Source organism: Euwallacea fornicatus, chromosome 36, assembly GCF_040115645.1.
Source record: "Euwallacea fornicatus isolate EFF26 chromosome 36, ASM4011564v1, whole genome shotgun sequence".
In the NCBI taxonomy this organism is placed as follows: Eukaryota; Metazoa; Arthropoda; class Insecta; order Coleoptera; family Curculionidae; genus Euwallacea; species Euwallacea fornicatus.
In genome coordinates this window covers 165,812-186,345 of record NC_089576.1, presented here as the reverse complement: position 1 = coordinate 186,345, position 20,534 = coordinate 165,812, and the positions used below count along the sequence as shown (strand labels likewise).

General features: G+C 33.2%; 3 protein-coding genes across 4 annotated transcripts; 2 read left to right on the top strand and 1 right to left on the bottom strand.

The window, feature by feature from the left end:
- Positions 1-369: 369 nt before the first annotated feature.
- pont (pontin) lies at positions 370-2,730 on the top strand. The gene is made up of 6 exons (XM_066300500.1): positions 370-596; positions 1,179-1,307; positions 1,391-1,565; positions 1,623-1,885; positions 1,943-2,445; positions 2,506-2,730. The coding sequence occupies exons 1-6, from the start codon at positions 456-458 to the stop codon at positions 2,663-2,665; spliced, it is 1,371 nt and encodes a 456-aa protein (XP_066156597.1). The 5' UTR covers positions 370-455; the 3' UTR covers positions 2,666-2,730.
- Positions 2,731-3,484: 754 nt separating this feature from the next.
- LOC136349144 (uncharacterized) lies at positions 3,485-13,830 on the top strand. Its single transcript, XM_066300499.1, has 11 exons — positions 3,485-3,632; positions 4,755-4,911; positions 4,973-5,164; positions 6,238-6,360; positions 6,580-6,696; positions 7,666-7,860; positions 8,838-9,095; positions 10,206-10,454; positions 10,505-10,794; positions 11,077-11,331; positions 11,390-13,830. The coding sequence occupies exons 2-11, from the start codon at positions 4,761-4,763 to the stop codon at positions 11,855-11,857; spliced, it is 2,298 nt and encodes a 765-aa protein (XP_066156596.1). The 5' UTR covers positions 3,485-3,632; positions 4,755-4,760; the 3' UTR covers positions 11,858-13,830.
- wap (DDB1 and CUL4 associated factor wap) lies at positions 13,705-19,395 on the bottom strand. Of its 2 annotated transcripts, none has more exons than XM_066300513.1 (6): positions 18,817-19,395; positions 18,417-18,746; positions 17,394-17,583; positions 17,000-17,214; positions 16,757-16,935; positions 13,705-16,626 (listed from the first exon to the last, which is right to left on the bottom strand). In XM_066300513.1, the coding sequence occupies exons 2-6, from the start codon at positions 18,698-18,700 to the stop codon at positions 16,451-16,453; spliced, it is 1,044 nt and encodes a 347-aa protein (XP_066156610.1). In that variant the 5' UTR covers positions 18,701-18,746; positions 18,817-19,395; the 3' UTR covers positions 13,705-16,450. The 2 variants fall into 2 exon arrangements, with proteins under 2 accessions (XP_066156610.1, XP_066156609.1); XM_066300512.1 differs by having other exon boundaries at positions 18,417-18,749; positions 18,817-19,393.
- Between the last annotated feature and the right edge of the window lie 1,139 nt (positions 19,396-20,534).

Sequence of the window (20,534 nt, the reverse complement as noted above, 5' to 3'; positions counted from 1 at the left end):
ATAAATTTACTTACAACATATCAATAGTACATAAACCCATAAATAAATCAATGAGATAGAGAAATACGGATTAAAAGCGAGGGAAACCCTAATAAGATGTGAATTTCAAAGACTTTACATACTGGAAATAATTAACATATAAGTCGTTTAAGCGATTAAGAAATGTAAGGTAATTTTTAAATCAGCACCTTCTTTAATTGATACTATAGGGCTATCTATAGTTCCATTTTAATGAAGGTTTCACTGTTGGAATATGCAAAATGGTAAAAGGTAATGTTGAACAGTGCGTAGTTGCCATTTTCATTTCGTGACCTTAAAATTACATCACGCCTTTCCTATTGACATTGACAAATCCGTAAACAAGAAAAAGGAAAAGAGAAATAAGCGTTGTGGAATGTAGTGTTTTGGGACACATTTTAAATTTTGTTTGATCGATCAAGTGTGGAAGTAACAAAATGAAGGTAGAAGAAGTAAAAAGTACTGTGAAAACTCAAAGAATTAGTGCCCACAGTCACATTAAAGGCTTGGGACTTGACGAAAATGGATTCGCAATTGAGCAAGCCGCCGGCTTGGTGGGTCAAGAACAGGCCAGAGAGGTTAGTTTTCTCTATCGATATTTCAAGGAGCACTACAAGCTATAAGATTTGAGTTGAGCTTCCGATGGTTATTTTCAAACACTTGGTGTTTGGTTGAGATTAATAAGATTATAGATTCATTTTTGGACCACGTAATTAACAAAAAACACGTCAAACACTAGAGATCAAACTGAGATTTTTTTTTAATTCTATTAAAACACATATCTACAATATCCTGAAAGAAATTTTGGTCAAAGTACTTTCCAAAAAATGTATGAATTTATCACCTTTATTAAAGTTTTGCATGTTAAAACTAATGTAATATTCCTATATAAAATGATATTTGACATAATGAGAATCACCACAAATACATGTTATCAAAGTATTGGCAAATTTGTAGGTTTTTGAATGAAAGCTCAGCTTACAATAATTGTGCTCCTTTTTATAACATATTTTTTTATCAAATTTAAAATTTCAACAACATTCTAAAAGAATAATTTAATTTATCTGAAATCAAATCTGATCACCCAATGGACCTCTTACAATATTTTTTTCTTAACTGTGTATTAATAGTCTTACAATATAAAATAATGCCAATTACAGGCTGCAGGCGTTGTAGTTGACATGATTCGAAGTAAGAAAATGGCAGGGAGGGCTGTGTTACTTGCAGGCCCACCAGGGACAGGTAAAACAGCAATTGCTTTGGCCATAGCACAAGAATTAGGAAACAAGGTAGGTATAGAAATATGAAAAACCCTTAACTTCCTTTAACTTTGTTATTTTACACTAAATCAATGACTTTTAATTATTTGCAGGTGCCGTTTTGTCCTATGGTTGGATCTGAAGTTTACAGTTCAGAAATTAAAAAAACTGAAGTTCTAATGGAAAATTTTCGAAGGGCAATTGGTTTAAGAATTAGAGAAACAAAGGAAGTCTATGAGGGCGAAGTTAGTGAACTTACCCCAGTTGAAACAGAAAATTGTGCAGGTGGTAAGTACTTGCGGGCGATGTTTCTTTCACTTAATTTATGCTTGATTCTTTTGCCAGGTTATGGTAAAACTGTTAGTCATGTAATAATTGGGTTGCGCACAGCAAAAGGCAGCAAACAATTGAAACTAGACCCCAGTATTTATGAAGCTTTACAGAAAGAAAAAGTTGAAGTTGGAGATGTAATTTATGTTGAAGCTACAAGTGGCGCAGTTAAGCGCCAAGGTAGATCTGATGCCTACGCCACAGAATTTGATTTAGAAGCTGAAGAATATGTTCCTCTTCCTAAAGGAGATGTGCATAAAAAGAAAGAAGTAGTTCAGGTAATGAAATATTCTATGTAATTAAATTTCCCAGCTTTAACTCCTTCCCTACATTAGGATGTGACATTACATGATTTAGATGCTGCAAATGCTAAACCTCAAGGAGGCCAGGACGTTCTGTCAATGATGGGGCAACTTCTAAAACCAAAGAAGACTGAGATAACTGACAAATTGCGGAAAGAAATTAACAAAGTTGTTGACAAATATATAGACCAAGGCATTGCTGAACTTGTCCCTGGGGTTCTGTTTATTGATGAAGTTCATATGCTGGATATTGAAACTTTCACGTACTTACACAAGGCATTGGAAAGCGCCATAGCCCCGATTGTTATTTTCGCTACAAACAGGGGCAGATGCCTTATCAAGGGTACCGATGACATCTATTCGCCTCACGGAATTCCATTGGACTTGTTAGATCGATTGTTGATTATTAGAACTGTGCCGTATGATCGCCCAGATATGGAACAAATTTTGAAACTTCGAGCGAAAACAGAAGGCTTGGAGATCGACGATGAAGCTTTGACAGCCCTTGGGGAAGTTGGCGTTAAGGCCACGTTGAGGTTAGCAATAACTGATGGTTACCAGAGTTATATATAATAAGCTAAATTGTTTTTCTTTAGATTTGCAGTGCAACTTCTGACTCCTGCGCACCTTACAGCTAAAATAAACGGGAGATCCAACATAAGTCTGTCGGATGTTGAAGAAGTTGGGTCCTTATTTTTAGACGCCAAACAATCTGCAAGAATTTTATCTGATAATAAGGATAAATTTATGCTATAAATCTCTTTTTCCACTGTTTTGTGTATATGTGTTTTGAGATAAAAAATAAATTTGTTTCCATATTTTCCATGGATTTTTTTTCAACCTTATTTCTCCAGCTTATATTGAATCCTTATGGAAAAATCTTTACTACTCAATTTTTCTACAATTAAGTATAACTTAACTGGTTTTCCACTAGCCAAATACACGTGTTAGATAAGGTGGCGCTATGGTCAATGTAAAGTAGTAAACTGCATAGAAAAAAATTACCTGACCTTAAATCACACCAATTGGGACCGCTGAATATGTGAATCCCATAAATATTGTTTTATCAGATGAATGCTTGGAGGTGCTTGAAGTATATAAGTAAGTAAGTATATTGAAATATGCTTTAATGAGTTTGTTCAGTACTTCTTGCTGTTGACAAAATGTCGGACATAAATATTGCAGTTATTATTGAGTGACGTAACTAATAAGGATCTTGGAACACAGTAGATCTAAACCAACAAAGAGCAGATAGGTTGCAAGATTGATACCGAGAACCATGTGAAAGGATCAAAATTATTTTGAGTTTGAATTTTACTGTATTTTTAGAGGAAATATATTTTTATCTTAGAGAAAAATGGCTTTGTGCATTTTTTTACATACATAACATATGCCCTTAACCCAATTAAAAAATGATTTCTTTATAACGAAAGTAAATTAGTTAGAGGCGCTCATTTATTATTGTGCATGCCGCTATGCATCCCCAACCAAACAATCAATATGACTTCGTGGCTGCAATTCTCTGTTGTCCTTAAGAGCATGCGCTATTTCCGCAGGACAGTGATAGTAGCAGGACTGCCGCCACATTGCGTTTGTACACCAAATATCCGTGAGGGCAGGAAGTGATGTTTTGTTAAATTCGTGTATAACGCATAGTTTTGTATAGTTTGTATATGTGCTGGAACTGAAGCCTATAAGAGGATTTTTAAACATTAATGGAAAAGTAAGTTGAAATTTCATATATGTATACCGTTTCTCTTCCAACTTTTTTCGTAGATGAATACATTGTAAATTTAATACCTACTCACTTATTTTCAAATAAATGATTTAAGATCTTAGTTCTTTATAGGCTTAAATGGACAATTTGCATTAAACACAGACGGTCTATAAATAAAAAAATAATATATGTATACGTCGTGGAGAATTGAATAGTATGAATACAAGCTTTGCCTAAAATTCGTGTCTCACCATACAAAAGAAGGATTATGTTAGGATCAGCAAAATATAGTTAATCTGTTAAGTATATTTCTCATACTAGTAATTTCTTAGCAAGAATTTAATAAAACCCCAAATAACACACATAAACAAGTTAAAATTATTTCCCGGTATACAGGGTGGACCATAACTGTGTAGCACACCACCAACACAAATGGAACACCTTGTATATTATTGCGTTTTCGCATTTACCTAGTATGGTTTATTACGATTCCCAACGGGTTTTTGAAATACTAATTTCATTTAAATATGACGAATTTTCGCACATTTTAGGATTGTAGCATGAGTTTATTGTTGATTAACATTAACTTAACTAATTAATCATTGATAAAACCAATATAAAAGTGTTGTTTGTATCAACATCAAGAAAATCATTTAAACATATTAGCTAAAGTTTCGACGGTGAATATCCCGGGACAGCAGACCGCACAATGTGCTAATTATTTTTTTTCTCATCAATGGTTACATAAAAATGACTAAGTACGAAATAGGAAATAAAAAGTTAATGATGGTATTCGAAAACCGAAACGTCCTATTGGAAAAAATATTATCATGTTCTAGCCCGGTAGAATGTATTCACAAAATTTACTTTAAATTTCACGAGAAATATCATAACAATTTTCAATAAAAAGTAAAAATCGAAATTTTTTATATTTTATGTTTTCATCACTTTCAAAACCCCACAACTTTGCCTTAAATTTATTAACAGTATCCCTATGTAAAAGGTTGAATCTAAGTCAAGCCGTACCGTATCGTACAAAAGCGGTGAATTTGTTCAGGTTGAGTTTTAAAAGAATCCTCAAATTGAAAAATTTAATGGGTTCCGTTTTAATAAATTTTTATTTTGCAGATAACAATGTGGAGTGTTGTAATGCCTGATGATCTATCGGCCTCATTGCCTGCATCAAGATCTAAGCACAGTGCAACCCTTTTCGGGGAGCATATTTACGTATTAGGAGGTCGAAATGGGAATTTGGCTTTAAAAGATTATTGGAAATACAACTTGGGTTAGTTAGTCTTCCTAAATATTTAGTTGTCGCGCTTTTTTGCAATGCAAAATAACTTCAGTTACTGGAAAATGGCACCAATTGAAACCTTCAGGAGAGAAACTGCCATGCTTACAAGAACACACAGCGGTAGCTTACAAAGACCATATCTTCGTTTTTGGGGGTGAAATCAGTTTCTCTAGTAGTACAGAAACCCCTTTGTGGGTTTATGATGTAAAAGCTGATAATTGGAGAAAAGTAAAAACAAAAAAAGGTAAGCAGCATCACATCGTAAAGGGTAACTCTCAAATACCGGGTGTTCATTTAACAGTCCTTTGGACTTCTATGAGTTTATTTTCTATTTCAGAAAAAAAATCAATTATGAGAATGCGTGTATGTGAGGCTAATTACGGTAAATTTTGAAATTTGTAACCATCCTACAGAGTGCCCTATAAAAGTGAGGCATCATAGAATGTAATTTTTTTAAGTATAATCGCCTACCTTTTTTACATGATAAAATCCTCTTTTAAACCTGTTTTAGTTCCTAGATTTTTTTCTTTGGAATACAGTGACTCGAAGCTATAACGTTTTAATAGAACTTGTAGATATTTGTGTGCTTCATAACAAAAATATTATATTATTTTATACAAAAGTGAAGAAAATTGAATTTTCTTTCATTCTACGTTATAAAAAATATACCATCGCGTTTGAAAAACTAAAAACAAATTAAGTTGAAAACGTACAATATTAAAGTTGCTATTGTGAACAGCCTGTGTGTATTTTGGGCTAAATGACGATTCGTACCTGCTAACTGGTGATCTTATATGAGAATCCATCTTATAATTATCAAAATCTAACTGCGACATTAATTTTTCTATGAGGCACTGCAACTTTTTAATATTTCTTTTAAAACGCTTTAGTTTTGAGATATTGCTTCGCAAAGAAAAAAATCTAGGAATTAACACAGAATCAAGAGAGGATTCTATCACATGTAAAAAATCCATGACGTCAGAAAATGTCATTTAAAAAATAATACTTTCTGACGTCCCGTTTTTTTTGAGACACCCTGTAGCGTTGTCACTAATTTTAAAAGTTATCTTTCTTAGTTTCAATTATGTACATCCTCATAATTGCCTTTGTTATGAAATCACATATAAACTCATAATAATCCGAGAGGCTATTAAAGGGAAACCTCGTATTACAAAAGTGTCCCAATTACAACTAAAATGGTTATTTTTACCTGTCCGGGCATAAAGTAGAATTTTACGCCCCCATTTGCGGGCTTTCATAAATGAAAAACTAAGTGGAATGGTTAATCCGAGTTTCCATTAATGCATATTTTAACAGGTTTAATGGCTCCCAAAGGACGTCGAGGCCATTCCGCCCTCGTACATAATGGTACCATGTTCATTTATGGAGGATATCAAGATTTGAAAGGTTCATCTGGAGAAGTCTGGGCATTCCACTTCGGTAACTAATTAATTATCCACGGCATATGCCCAATTAGTTTACGTATAGTTTTGATTAGAGTATGGATGAAATGGTCCTAAACTCGTGCTTCTCTGAGCACATAACTTGATTGCGAGTGTATCTTTTCTATCTATTACCAAATGAATTAATTAATGACGGTTTAACTGACGCGTTTAGCTATTATTTCAAGTATTCATTTCAGTTTTTCATTTTTAATAGATACAGAGTCATGGCACCTTATTTCAACAACACCAACAAAGCATGCTGATCAATATCCGCCTCCTAGACATAAGCATTCTGCTGTGATTCATGGAGAAGCCATGTGGATATATGGAGGTACCTACCACATGTTGTTAATACAGGCAAATTCACTGATTTACTAAATTAAACCACGCTAAAGTAACGATTTTCATTTTAAAAAAAGCGTTGTATTCAATGTTAGAATGAGAAATATGTCACAGTGGTGTTAACTAGGGGGTTTTGATTAACCTCCCGACTGAATGGCATCGATGTACTGCACTAGGGGTCCTCAAACTACGGCTTGAAGGCCAAATCTTGCCCTTGACATTTGCGAACAAAAAAAAATTATTATTCACTATACAAGGTGCTCTTTAATGTCATGCAAATATTGCAGGATGAGATTCTTTTAAGAACAAAAGTTCATATGAACAAGCATCTGCAACGATTCATATTTTTAGCTACAGGGTGTTGATATTTTCCTCTACAAATCGCTACTATTAAATTTCTCAAAAAGCACTTTTGAAATTACTTTTAATTATGGTGTGTGTTAATGGAAGATAAAGCCCCGTATGTACCATTTTTTGTTACTGAAAAATAGTTACAGTAATATGAGAAATTTTACTAGAAGAATTATTTCTATTTTTGGAACAATTTATGTATGTGAACAAATTTTTCCATATTGAAATATAGATGTAAAATGAAAAACCGTTCAAAATTGACTGATAGTCATTTGAGAGATGATTTCACTATTGGTGCTTTTAAATTGGCACCAAATATAAATAAAATAATTGGAAGATCTATAAAACAAGCACATAAATCACTTTAAATATTTGTGTTTATATGTATCTGCAATATTTGCATTTTTTCATTGATAATTTTATATCTCTTCATGAATAATAAAAAACTCAAAAAGTCATTGTATTAATATTATTTTGATATAAAGCTTTACGTATAATATCTGGCCCGGTTATTGTTTTATATATTTACTTGCTGCCCTGTATTTAAAAAATTTGAGAACCCCCTATACTACACATTGAAAACCACAAATATGTTTTCCCAATGTAGGAATGAGTGATCTGCACGAACGAGGGGATCTATGGAAATTTGATATATATACTAAAATCTGGACCAACGTAAAGACAAAATTAAGTCCAGGACCTCTGCACAGTCACACCTGCTGCAAGATGCCGTCTTCCATGGTCATTTTTGGGGGAGAACGGAACGGACAATGCTGTAACGACTTATGGAAATTCAATTTTGGTATGAAAGAATGAAATAAACTGAATTTTATTTTTATACTGCGGGGCGTCGAAATAAACATGCCCAAAAGTGTGCCTCCAATTCTTAACGAGAAAACTCGTCGATCGAACCAGTCGATATACGTTTCATTCTCGCACTAAAAAGTAACAAATTACTAAAAAAAATTAATTTTTCTTATAATATTTTGATAAAATTGGGAACACTAATACTGAGGCAGGAGTAATAATTTAAAAAGACCCGGAAGAAAGCAACGGAAAAACAAATTAATGCAATTTTCAGCGATCTGGAAGTGGATGAAGCACTGTTACAGTTTTTGGCCAATTAGGCAATACTGCCATTTTGACTAAAATGCCGAAAATGACGACACCATGGCATCATATGTCTTATAGGGGTATTATCAGTTTAAGTGGATTGTGCAAGTAGGAGAAAGACTACATGAGATTTAATATGTTTCCGACAAAAAACAACGAAGTGGGTTATATAAAGGTAGCGGCTGACGAGGGAAGGTCAGTTGAGTATTAGCAGATCTCTCACCGTTTCAAAATTTTTACTAATATAAATTCTAGTCATACTTTAAATGTTTTCGTTTGAATTTATTTACATTGCAGCTTTTTGCTTTGATATTTACAAAAATCAACATCGCCGCGAAGGCAGGGAAAACTATACTAATCTAAATATCGAAGTAGAAACGTCAGCTACTTACCTTACAACCTACTTCTTTGGTCTTTGTCAGAGGCATATTAAACTTTATGCCATTTCTCTCCCACTTGCACAATACCAATGTTTCCACTTAAATTGTTGATAGTTGTATATGCGTCCACTACGCCGGCGCTTAGCGCATCTCTGATGCTGGCAATTTTCTGCTATATCCAGTCTTAAATAATTGAATTTATTGCATTTTGCGACACCCCGTACGTTGATATTGCTTTGTGTCAGAATAAATCCCGAATTACTAATAAACTTTGTTACGCTTACAGATAGCCTTACGTGGGAAAAACTCACATTTCCCGGTTTAACACCTCAACCACGTTCGGAGAGTCGATCTTTCGTAGTTTCGGAATTGATTCTAAAAGGTTCGAATAAAACATCGCTCGAAGCCAGAACTCGAAGAATCCGAAGAACGTGCAATTCCGCAGATCGCGGAAACCGACATTCATCTTATCTTCCAAACAATAGAATTGCTCCTTACGAAAATACGTACATATTTGAACCTACAGAAGTGAACTATAATGACGGTAAGCGCTTACTTGATAAGCAAAGGCCCAATTCAGAAACGGCACCCTTACCGGCGAGCATGCGCTCAAAGATTACGTATTCAATTTGTTGCTGTCTCATGTGTTTTAAATGGGAAGAAAAGGACAAATCTAGACTCAATTTATACTCAAGTTCAAGTAACGTTACTGAATTTGGGTCTAAAGATCGACAATTGATATAACTGAAAGTTGTTAGAACATTCGTCTTTGAAGCTCAATTCAACTTTTTAACGTCTTTTGACCATGACTAGATGATTTTATTGTGGCCGGTTTATGCATTGGAATTTAGCGTGGTACTGGCATATATGATCATCTCCCGAAGAAAAATACTTTTCCATCGGCGATAAAGATATTTATTATATACTCTGCCAATGATATGCAATGTATTATTGAATAAGTGTCCCATATTTTACAAGGTGATTTTTAAAGTAGTTTTAAGATGGAAAATTCCTATAAACATATGTCCTAGCTCGTTTAGTTTTCAAAACACGGAGTATCAAAGTTGGAAAAATAAATCACATATTCTTTGATATCTTTCGACCTCTTTCAGCTAATTTTACAAAATATCGTACCTGGTGGTTTTTTGGGATCGCAAATTCAAATTTATCAACGATTTAGTTGTATCATCTAGACAACGTCACGAGCGACCCTTAGGACACTTTAATAGCTGCAACTTTGTTGTGCTACACTGTATGTTACTTTTGAGTAGAAAAATCTTTTTCTCTACCTTGTTTATTTAAAAAAAAGTATATTTTATTGTCATCGTTAGAAATGACGGTTTCCGAGAAAAACGGATCTAAAGCTGTTATCTGATCGTATATACTAAGTTATCCATATAATAACCTTCAGATACGAAATTTCGTAAAGTTAGCTGAAAGAGATCGAAAAATATTAAATATGTGATTTATTTTTTCAATTTTAATATTGCATATCTTGAAAACTAAGCGAATTAAGACACATGTTTATAAGAACTTTCTAACTTAAAAATATTGGAAAAATCGTGCTGTGAAATATCGGACACTTACCCAATAACGCTCTATATTCTTTCCAAAATTTAAACCATATTATTTTCATTATATTTTCGCATTATAGGGAGTAACTTGGCGCAACAGTATGCAGAACCAAACAAAAATCCCAAAGGCAGTCTTCTGCAGGAAATATCTAAACTCTCCCAAATCAATCTGTCGAGAATACATCCAAAATGTAGCTACAGTATGCTATCCAAAGGGAAAGCAACTGATAGTACTGAAAGCTTAATAAGACAGAACACAAGTCCTCAAAAAGAGATGGAAACCGGATTGACAAACTTAACGGATGCTAACTTATCTACACCTTCTAGAGGTAAATACCTGTTGAGCAATTTAATAAGATGAATAATACGAGAACTTTAGGGACAATGGTAAAATCAAAATCTGCATACGTGATCAAGAAAAAATATCTCGACATTTCGCCATCCTCGGAAGAGGAAGTCAAGGAATTATCTACGATTCGCAAGAAACGTGTGGGTTTCGATAGTACCGTGAAAAAAATCCCTCGTGATCCAATTTCAGTGCCAAATTTTAGTGCGCTAACTCTACCTACTCCAGTATTAACTCCTGTAGAGGCATCTAAATTAGTTTATTTAACGGACGAAGAAACTGATATTGATTCAAAACTCAACTCTCAAGAACCTGAAATTAAGGTAAGTAATTGTACGAGAGGAGGGAGACCTTAAGAAATATTGAGGATTTAAATTATGTGTTTTGCTTGACGAAAACGAAAGTTTCTTGCCTTAACTTACTTCAAATCTATCTATCATTTTTTTTAAATGAATTAAATTCCAGAAAAACAAAATAAAAAAATACAATTTTTTTTAACTATATATAATAAAAATATCTAAATTAGGAATAAATTATATCAGAAAAATAGAAATACGATAGCGTTTAATTTGGCCTTCAATTCACCACTTTATGTCTCACCTTAGGAAGAAATTAATGATGACTTCATCCTCGAGTACGAAAATCTCCAGCCGCTTAAGCGAGGGGACAGCTATACGTCACACCTCGCATACGCCGATAATCCGCTTTACCAAGAGGCTGTAGGCGAAAAATCTCAAGAAAATGTTTCCTCAACATCAGATTACTGCAGTATAGAAACCGTTAATAGGCTGTCTTCAGCCAGTAGTTATAGTATGAAAACCAACACTCCACAGGAAGAAATTCTAAATAAGAATAATATGGTAATTAAGAAAGAAAATTAACAGTTCTCATCTATTTTTTAACGGATAATTTTTGCAGAAAGAAGACTCTTTTGGATTCTGCAATCCAAACTATATGAGACCCTCAATGAAATCAATGTTAACTGCCGAAGAAAAGACCGTAGTGAACAAGATGCTATCCAACACACATCAGGCGAGTAACCCTCCAAAGGAAAATGAAGGAGAAACGATGGAACTTATAAGCTTCAATGGTAGTTTGAACAAAAACACCAAAGTTGTTTATCGGCAATCGTGCAGGTCTATAAGACCTTGGAACCTTCCCCTAAATAAGAACATAAAATTTAAGGCTTCTGGTCAAATTCGAGCCCACAGTGCCGGAAGGGCTGAACGTAACAAGCAGCAGTTAGAAAATAAGCGTAAGGAAATGGAAGTTGAATGCGTAGATGCATTTGTGCCGTTTTATATTTACATTGTGGGAGGGAAGGAGCAGGGTCAGGTGACGGTATTCCAAAGGCCCATTTCTATATGGAGGCTCAAACTATTTTAAACAAATTGTCTTACATGCCTCTCAGGTGGAGGTGGACTGTCTTCATAGTGTCGGGTGTTGCAATACGTCTCCAAAGTGCAAATATTTGTGCCAACAAATTAGCTCTAGCTCGTTTATTCTTATAGACTAAAATCTAAACTGCCATTTCCTTGCGAATGTAAAATAGTGTAACATACCTGCCTAGAATTCGAAATTCAGCAGCTTAAATTCCTAATTTGTTTCAATTTTTTTTTAGCCTCAAAACGTACGTCAAAAATATTCTCCCGCAAAAACTATAACGTTTATTGCAATAAATACAGTACAAATTCGTCCATAAAATCCGTCAAATATACATTAGGACAATATTATTTAAAATTAGTTATGCTTGTTTCGGTAAATGTTTTAACGTGTAATATCAGTGCAAATGTAATTGGATAGATAGCAGGTTTTAAGTGTATAATGGTTAATTTCTGTAGCTATTAGGTAGGAAGGTGGGTAGGGATACCTGCAGAATAAGGCAAACAAAGCAAATTTATTATAGTCGAAACCAATCTATAAGAACCCAAATTCATTAATCATATGAATCAAATCAGAAAACACAGAGAAAGAACTCAATGACCTATACAGCGTGAGCTACTAAGCAAGGCCGCCAGTAGTATCTCAGAAATAATCGACAAAAAAGCATTCAAAATGCTAATATCAACTGAATTAATAGTGAGAAATTCGTTGGCATTCAAAATTTCATGGGAAGAAGGAGCATGTCTACATCGGTAATATTTTTAAAATTTTGTCAGATTTCACATTTCTAGAAGTGCAAACAATGAAAAAATTATTACCTCCGATCAACAGTATCTCAGGGGTGATAAGGACTTTATTTTTTAAATATCGAACGTGACTTAAGTTACACATCATTTCATGGTATTCGCAAAAGAAAAAGTCGAGACGTGATATATCGGGAGATGTAGTTGGCGACATAAAAGGACCTCTTTCACAAATCCATTTATCAGGAAAATTATTTTCAAGGAACTGTCGAAAACACAATGTCGAAAGACACCATCCTGTTTAAACTGTAATAAATCTCCATCCAATAGTGGGTGTCAATTTTTATTCGTTCTTTTGATAACTTCATGGAATAACTAATTTTTTCAACTAACTTTAAACAAAAAAAGACTTTTGACGGTTTGACTTGATACGGCCATTTAGCAGATATGAAATTCTTTGAAATGATGTATCACTTGACACATTTTCTCTATTTAAGAAAATGAAAGGGTTGCAACCCCTGAGATGGATATTGTCGATCAGGAGTAGAGAACTTTTTTTATTCTTAATCTTCGCCCTTCATTCTACGGCCGACGTGTCTCAGCATTTTTAACTTTAATTTGCACTTATAGAAATCTGAAGGTAACAAGTTTTTAAAAACATACCCAGTATATATTTTTGAGTAATGTTTCTTGCTTATTGCTTGTTTCAATAAAAATCCGAGTAACTTAATTTATTATAACAGTATGTTGTATGTATTATTTGTTAACATATTGGTAATGAACTTAGGATGATACGACTTGAATTTTTTCGTTAGGGAGTCTAATAAACTAAAATATTACAAAATATTTCATTCATACAACTAAAGGTTAATGCCAACGAATTTTTTAAATTTCAACAAATTCAATTAGGTCCATACTTAGACTATCCTTCAAGGATTATCCAAGTTCAATAACTTGTGTAATGAAATTAATGCAGGGTCTGCCATGATTTTTATGGAAATTTCTTGGATGTGTAATCGTAGGAAAAAATACTCTGGCCATACTTTTATACAGCAGTATAAAGCGAAACATGATTAAGTAGGTGAACGCGTAACTGAAAAGAATACATTATCAGTTTCAATAGTTTATTATTACACAATGCTACGAATAGTTCATACTTAATGTTAGCAACGTAAATCTTGTTAAATGCTTAGCAAGCACCTACGTCGAATATATTTACATTATTATAATTTACATTACATTCAATTTACTCCACCCACACCTTAATTTAGAAATTGCATATGATCAATTCGTTTTCACCAAAATTTTTGGGAAAATACAACATATTCTTTACAAGAAGTGAAATACCCCAAATTACTTTTACCTCACAATAGATTTTAGGCACCTTAGTTTTCAATATGGATCATTTGAATTAAATAACAGAACGCTACTATTCTCTGTTCGCCTCTACTTGAAATAAGTATAATGGACCAAGACGCTATTAATGACGAAACATACTTTTTTCCTACATGCCCTAGAATTCTTCTTTAACTCACGGATATACTCCAAATAAGAATATGTAGCACATTACTGGAAAATAACTCACTTTTTCAAAAGTTACAGTATACCTAGCACCTCAGATGATAAAACAGCAAATGATAGATTGACAAATGAAGTCCCTTCCGTATTAACTTTCCTAATTGATGGAATTGATTGAAATCATGGGCTGGAATAATGTGAATATTCCAAAATAAATCAACCGAACTTTCTATTAAGATATAATTTTTATGTAAATCATAATCTGACTTAATTGAATGGAAAAAACATTAAAACGCGTGTTTACGCTTTGTATAAGTATATTTATTGTATAATGGCGGAATTGCATCTGCATGCTGAATTGGCATCAAGATTTAAATTTTAAATGAGACAGAGTGTATATTGTCTTTTTTTCAACAGAATCCTTCGTGCTGATTTTAAAACCACACGATTTTAAATAGAGTAAGGTATAAACTATGATCGCATATGTTCGGGTGTATTCTTTGTCTAATTCATTCCTTTTTCTACCTTTGTTATTGAGAGAACCGAATTTATAGAAAACGTTCGTTTTTAATGGAAGTGTGAAAATTAAACGAATGGCTCCCATAACTCAATGGTTCATATGTTCCACCTAGAAAGAATTCTGCAGATCTGATATCTGTTGCCTGAATGCCATTGAAATTATGAATATTCTTACATAAAATTTACTACCATGATATTAAATGAATGAAGTCGATGCTTCTTCCGAAGTACCTGAAGCAGAGGTTAACTCCATGAAAATGTCTATCTTCACACATTTTTAAGTAACAACTTTGATCTTCTAAGATATTCTTCTTATCACATATTGTTGCATGTTATTGCCTACATGTTGCGCTTCAGGATTGACAATTCTTTTACTTTGGAATCTAGAATTCTTGGTGACCTAATTTTCGTAGAATTGGATCAGGCTTTAATTATTATTGTGGGACTGGTTCAAATGTCTTCGTTTCAGAAAGACATCGAAGTTCTTAAGTTATCTAAATTAATGCCAAAAGTTACTCAAAGTTCTTTGTTAGCTTCCAATCCTTTCTTGGAGAAGGGTAACTTGTTCTTACAAATGGCAAATTGAAGAATTCTTAATTTGATCATGCCACTAAGTACTCTAGAATACTCCCTGCTAAACATTATTTTACGCATTTGTTGCTTAGACATGAACATCTCAAAAATATGCATTCTGAACGTTGGCTGACTTTCTCCAATTTAAGACGACGATTTTGGACATTACGAGACATATTGTACGTAGTACATTAAAATGATACATAATGTATTTTAGAATGGTTTCTGGGAAGTTTGTGCAGCAAATAGAAACTTGCCATCGAACGAGTATGTAAAAACCATACTATTATTTCTACAACAATACTCCACTTAAATATAGACAGAGTTCTATTCATTTAATGCCCTAAATCAGTATACCAATGAGGAGAAAATGATATGTCTGAATTAAAGGAGACCCGAGAAATCCAACATGTAGGGTTGTAATAACTAAAACATTTTTTTTTTCACCCTTTACGTCCTCACTCTATTATACAGGGTAATCCCCATGTAATAGGCCAAAGTTCATCCACATATTATTCCTGTAAAAATATTAGAATTTGGTACAATTTATCTTATACGAAAGTTGACAATTTTTGATATACAGGGTGCCCAAGATTCAATTATTTATTCTAATTCTGCTTATAGCTGACAGATTTTCAAATAATCTATTCAAATTTTGGTATAATACATTTTGACATGAGGTAAGAACTTTTCACTTGGGCTCCTGCAAACTGTAAGTATTTACATTTAAAATACATTGCCTAAGAAACATAAATAAATCATTCACATACCTTCATTAAACTGCTAACGACGCAACACTAAACATTCTATGGTATTGCCAAATTTAAATTTACACATCCGTAAATAAAACAAGAAATTCCTTGGTGCCTGATATACGTATTTTGAATATACAAGTTGCCCGTTTTACGAGCTCCATCTCTGGGGGTTTTAGTTAATAAGTTTTAAATTGCGCAACTTTGATTTAACCAACCTCGTATGTCTTAATATAATCAAGATCTCGAGGTTGAGACACATAAGATGAGCACTTTGTAACCCCAAAACACACCACGAAGTATTCAAAACGTTTTTACTTAATTTAATTTGCACTTAACGAAACTGCGTTATAAGATCAAGAATGGTTTTAAATTGTTGTACTGCAGTAACAAAGCTATTTGGTATAGTTACCTGAATCCAAAATCCAAGCTTTCAAAATGATAAATAATTAATAGTCAGTTCAGTCTTTATCTTCAGATCTGCCATTAATCTATACTCTTAATATTTCCAAGGACTTATTGTAGCAAATCGCTATCCAGTCTGGCTGTGTAGCGCCCCACTGTATTTGATTCACCTCGCCCTCTGCAGCTGTGTAGGCGAGAATTGGATCTTCAATGGCTCTAGGCATTTGTTGTATATCCCATATTAAAGCCTGGTGATCATCCCCTAAAAGCATTTCACATATGTAAGTGCATAAGCATTTCATTAATTTATTAAAAATTAATAAAACTAATAATTTAATTAACAGTGACAAAATTTATAGCAACAATGAATTTAAGAACTACAAAATAAATACCTGCTGTGCAGATATGACAACTGGAATGAGGTGCCCATGCAATTCCATTAACACATGCTCTGTGGTTATTAAGACGGGCAACTGGAGTACACGGCACGCGGACATCCAGTATGATGACCTCGCAAGAATCCATGGCAATTGTTGCTAGATAATTCGGATCTTGTTTGTTCCATGCCAATCTAATTTAGATAACAAGAACAACATTTTTTAACTAAAACGTACATATTTTTACAAGTTAATTACCGTAATAATGGGGTATGTGCCGGGTCTTCATAAATAATAGTTGAATGCTCTAAGTGCCTCAAATCAAACATTCTTACTGATCCATCGGCGCCCACAGAAGCGAACATGTCCCTTCCTCCACCTGCTCTCGAAAAGGCTATGTCATACACCTCTTTGTCGTGGGCAATGAGCTGTGTCTTTACATGTCCCGAAACTAGGTTAACGCGTCCAATAACCTAAAGGAAAAAAAGGAAGCATGTACTAGGGTTTAAGCATATAAGTTTAAGAATTGCATATAACACTTGTAGTTACATTTTCTATTTTAAACATTATTCTGTATTAAAAAGTGCTATTACACAATTTTTAACCCAAAATATATAATAACAAAGTGAGCTAATAAATAATTTTCTCAAACCTGGCCAGTTTCGAGGCCCCATATTGTACAAGTAGTGTCAATTGAAGAGGTCCCAACTAGATTTGGATCAACTTCATTCCAGTCAAAGCTTGTAAGTGGTGCACAAAAATCTGAATTTTTGTTGTTATTCAAAACACATTCCAATCTTGTGTCAGGTTCAGATGCTCTCCAAACCCGTAGATAATCCCCACTGGAAAGTAATTTCATTTATTATATTATATTATATAACAGCAATATACAATATATCATATGTTGTAAAGAATACTTTTAATAAAAAAATTCTTTGATATGTCAAGGAAGTAATATGAAATTTGTTTTACTGGTAATCCTGTTACTATAGTGCCTAATGTTTCTATTGTTAAATTACTTAAAGAGAGATTAAATGATATGATTTATGAAATGATTGATAAATAAATTATGTTTTTTGTATTCCCATGGTGTTTTTTGAGTTTCTTACTCGACGTTTTCAGCATTGCTGCCTTTAACACATTTTAATAGCATTTATTTATGTACTTATTATTACTATGGTTAGTTACAGTCATGTTGGCAGGAAGAAAGAGCAGTGTTTTTTTCCATATTTTGCAAATGTTAATGTCCAATTCTTTCTTTAAACATATATTCAAATAAATTAGAAATAACACTATAAAGCATCTTCTACTTTTTATAAGAACCCCATCATAGAGTACCCAGATCTTACAGATAATCTTAACCTATGTATATCCTCAAAATATGCATTATCACAACAGAATTTTGACACTATACACCATTAAAATTGGCTATATAAAAATTGCTAAGTAGGTTTAAAGTAAGACATGAAAAGGCAGGGAAAAAGAGCAATTGTTTTAGTACTTAAACTTTTTATATTAGTAAAATGTCGAAGAGTACAATTTTCAGTCAACAAACTGCTTGAAAATGTTTGTTAAATAAATGCACATTCCAAGTGTAATAGTCCATGTTATGCCATGGGAGCATAAAAATAAAGACAAATAGTTGGTAGATACTTAAATATTTCTATTCACTTACCTTGTGGCTAGAAGATCAGGAAAAATGCCTTTACTATCAGGAATCCACATAATTTTTGTAGTAGGATATGGATGTTCAAACGTATTTTTTGCTGTGAATTCACTAGTTTCCTCATCAAGTGAAACAATTTGTACTTTATTGTTGTATTCCTCCACAAAACTGCCTAGTGCTAAACGAAACCGCTTGTCTGGTCTAACAGACCAATTCATACTATATAGTGGCCATGGGGCTATATATTTATAGATTTCTTTTCTCTTGCCCTGTACACCTCCCGAGTGAGCCATGCCTTTAGTTTGAATCAACAATGTGATGTAAGGATATATAACTATACTACTAAAATATGAAACAATTTCAATAGAGAAAATCACTTAAGGGCTAAATTAAAACTTGACTCTGGCACCTTATATTTGTGACCTCCTTTTTTCTTCGAATATGCAGTATTTAACACTGCATTCTATTTCAAAACATTGTATAAATAGGTAGGACCTCAATGCCATTATTGCCAATATTTGCCATTGTCCATTGCCTAGAAAAAATCATGGAAAAAACACTAGTGTGAAGACAGAATCGCGTCTCAGAAAATGTCAACAGCAACATCCTTCCGAAGGCTCCCGAACGGCCAAGTGTAGCTAGCAGAGGTGCGCTATTGTCAAGTTGCACATATATTGTGAAAAATTAGGGATATATTGTTGCTATCAACTGACTTTTAACATTAACACCTTTATTTAATATAATCTTAACGCTTAATTTTTCGATTATTTTACTTTAGTAGACGATTTTATCATAGGCAATCAAATATATTCCACCCCATAGTATTATTGACAAAATAATTTTTTTGGCAGACTTGGCACAGCTGCTGGATGCGAACGGAAACCTCGGTTGTTGATGTTGAATACTACCTTCACACCTGTAAAAAAATGGCATTGACGAGTTTTATTATACACAAATTTCTAGATATCGAGGTTTTCTAAACTAAAATTTTCCTGCTCAATATGAATTTTTTACTGCTGCTTCAGTTGAACGTGAAAAAGTCAAATATTCAGATACCAAATTCCCGAAGTACCACTTACACTATAAAAGATCTTTGCATTTAAGTTTTTTTTTAGTTTTTCCATTGGAAAACCCAATAAAACGAGAATTGAAGATTTGTATAGTACTGAATTGTCAAGATGTCTCGTAATTAGAATAAATATTTAAAAATGATGTACCATTTTTAGGAATTTGAAATAAACAATAGGAAACAAAGGACATGTCAAATATCCTAGAACCAAACATACTCCAAAACACTGGAAGGGAGTTAAAAATAAACGTTAAATTTTGCACGTGATGGTGCGTACATCTTCAAACGTACAAATTTCTAAAAAAAATCAAATTTCCTTTAGAATTATGTTTCACACAGTAAAGTGGAAATGACCTGATACGAACGCTATGAAATAGAACGTTTTATGACGCGAACATTCTAATATGCGGCTGAAGAGTAATCATTCTGAAAGCAAATTAAATACCTATCTTTGATCATTGGTATTTCTATTTACTATTTAATAATATATGATAAAGAGTCATTACGGGACTTGCTGGAAGGATATTCACCCCTTTTGTTAAACGATTTTATTTGCAGCCCTTCCACAATTTAAATAATTTACCTCTTTCTTTCAAAATATGAAAAATCGATGCCATAACTTGTATTAAATCATCAAAGAATCGTTTCTTCTGGGACAGCTCTATTGCCTATTCATTCCTAAAGTAAAGACAACGAACAGAACAGAGATAGATTGATAAAAAAAAACAGTAAACTAATCTGGGCAGGTTTGCCAGGTTTAAAGAAATATTCCCAGATTTAGGGAATTTATGAGGTTACTGGAAAGAAAAAGTTGGTTTGATAGTAGATATCTTGGAAATTTTCGTTCAGTACAATTAAATTTAATATTCGTATTAACTATAAATAAAGTCTTTGAGTTCTATGTTTTAAAATCTATCAAATAGAGGTATTTATTATTATTTCTCAAAATAATAAATAACTCTCACATAGGGAAACATGCGGAATTTTGTGCCTAAAATCTAGGGAAATTAAATACATTACCTGGCAACCTGCTCCGGAATATTCTCGAAAAACAATAG

Bases quoted from the DNA above. Each gene is read 5' to 3' on its own strand.
- wap (XM_066300513.1), bottom strand. From the start codon at position 18,700: ATGGCTCACTCGGGAGGTGTACAGGGCAAGAGAAAAGAAATCTATAAA. The intron at 17,584-18,416 runs GTAAGTGAATAG...ATTACTTTCCAG, and splicing joins CCTGATCTTCTAGCCACAAG to TGGGGATTATCTACGGGTTT. The intron at 17,215-17,393 runs GTTTGAGAAAAT...TTTTTCCTTTAG, and splicing joins GGGGCCTCGAAACTGGCCAG to GTTATTGGACGCGTTAACCT.
- LOC136349144 (XM_066300499.1), top strand. From the start codon at position 4,761: ATGTGGAGTGTTGTAATGCCTGATGATCTATCGGCCTCATTGCCTGCA. The intron at 6,361-6,579 runs GTAACTAATTAA...CATTTTTAATAG, and splicing joins AGTCTGGGCATTCCACTTCG to ATACAGAGTCATGGCACCTT. The intron at 10,455-10,504 runs GTAAATACCTGT...CGAGAACTTTAG, and splicing joins CTTATCTACACCTTCTAGAG to GGACAATGGTAAAATCAAAA.
- pont (XM_066300500.1), top strand. From the start codon at position 456: ATGAAGGTAGAAGAAGTAAAAAGTACTGTGAAAACTCAAAGAATTAGT. The intron at 597-1,178 runs GTTAGTTTTCTC...TGCCAATTACAG, and splicing joins GTCAAGAACAGGCCAGAGAG to GCTGCAGGCGTTGTAGTTGA. The intron at 1,566-1,622 runs GTAAGTACTTGC...TTCTTTTGCCAG, and splicing joins AACAGAAAATTGTGCAGGTG to GTTATGGTAAAACTGTTAGT.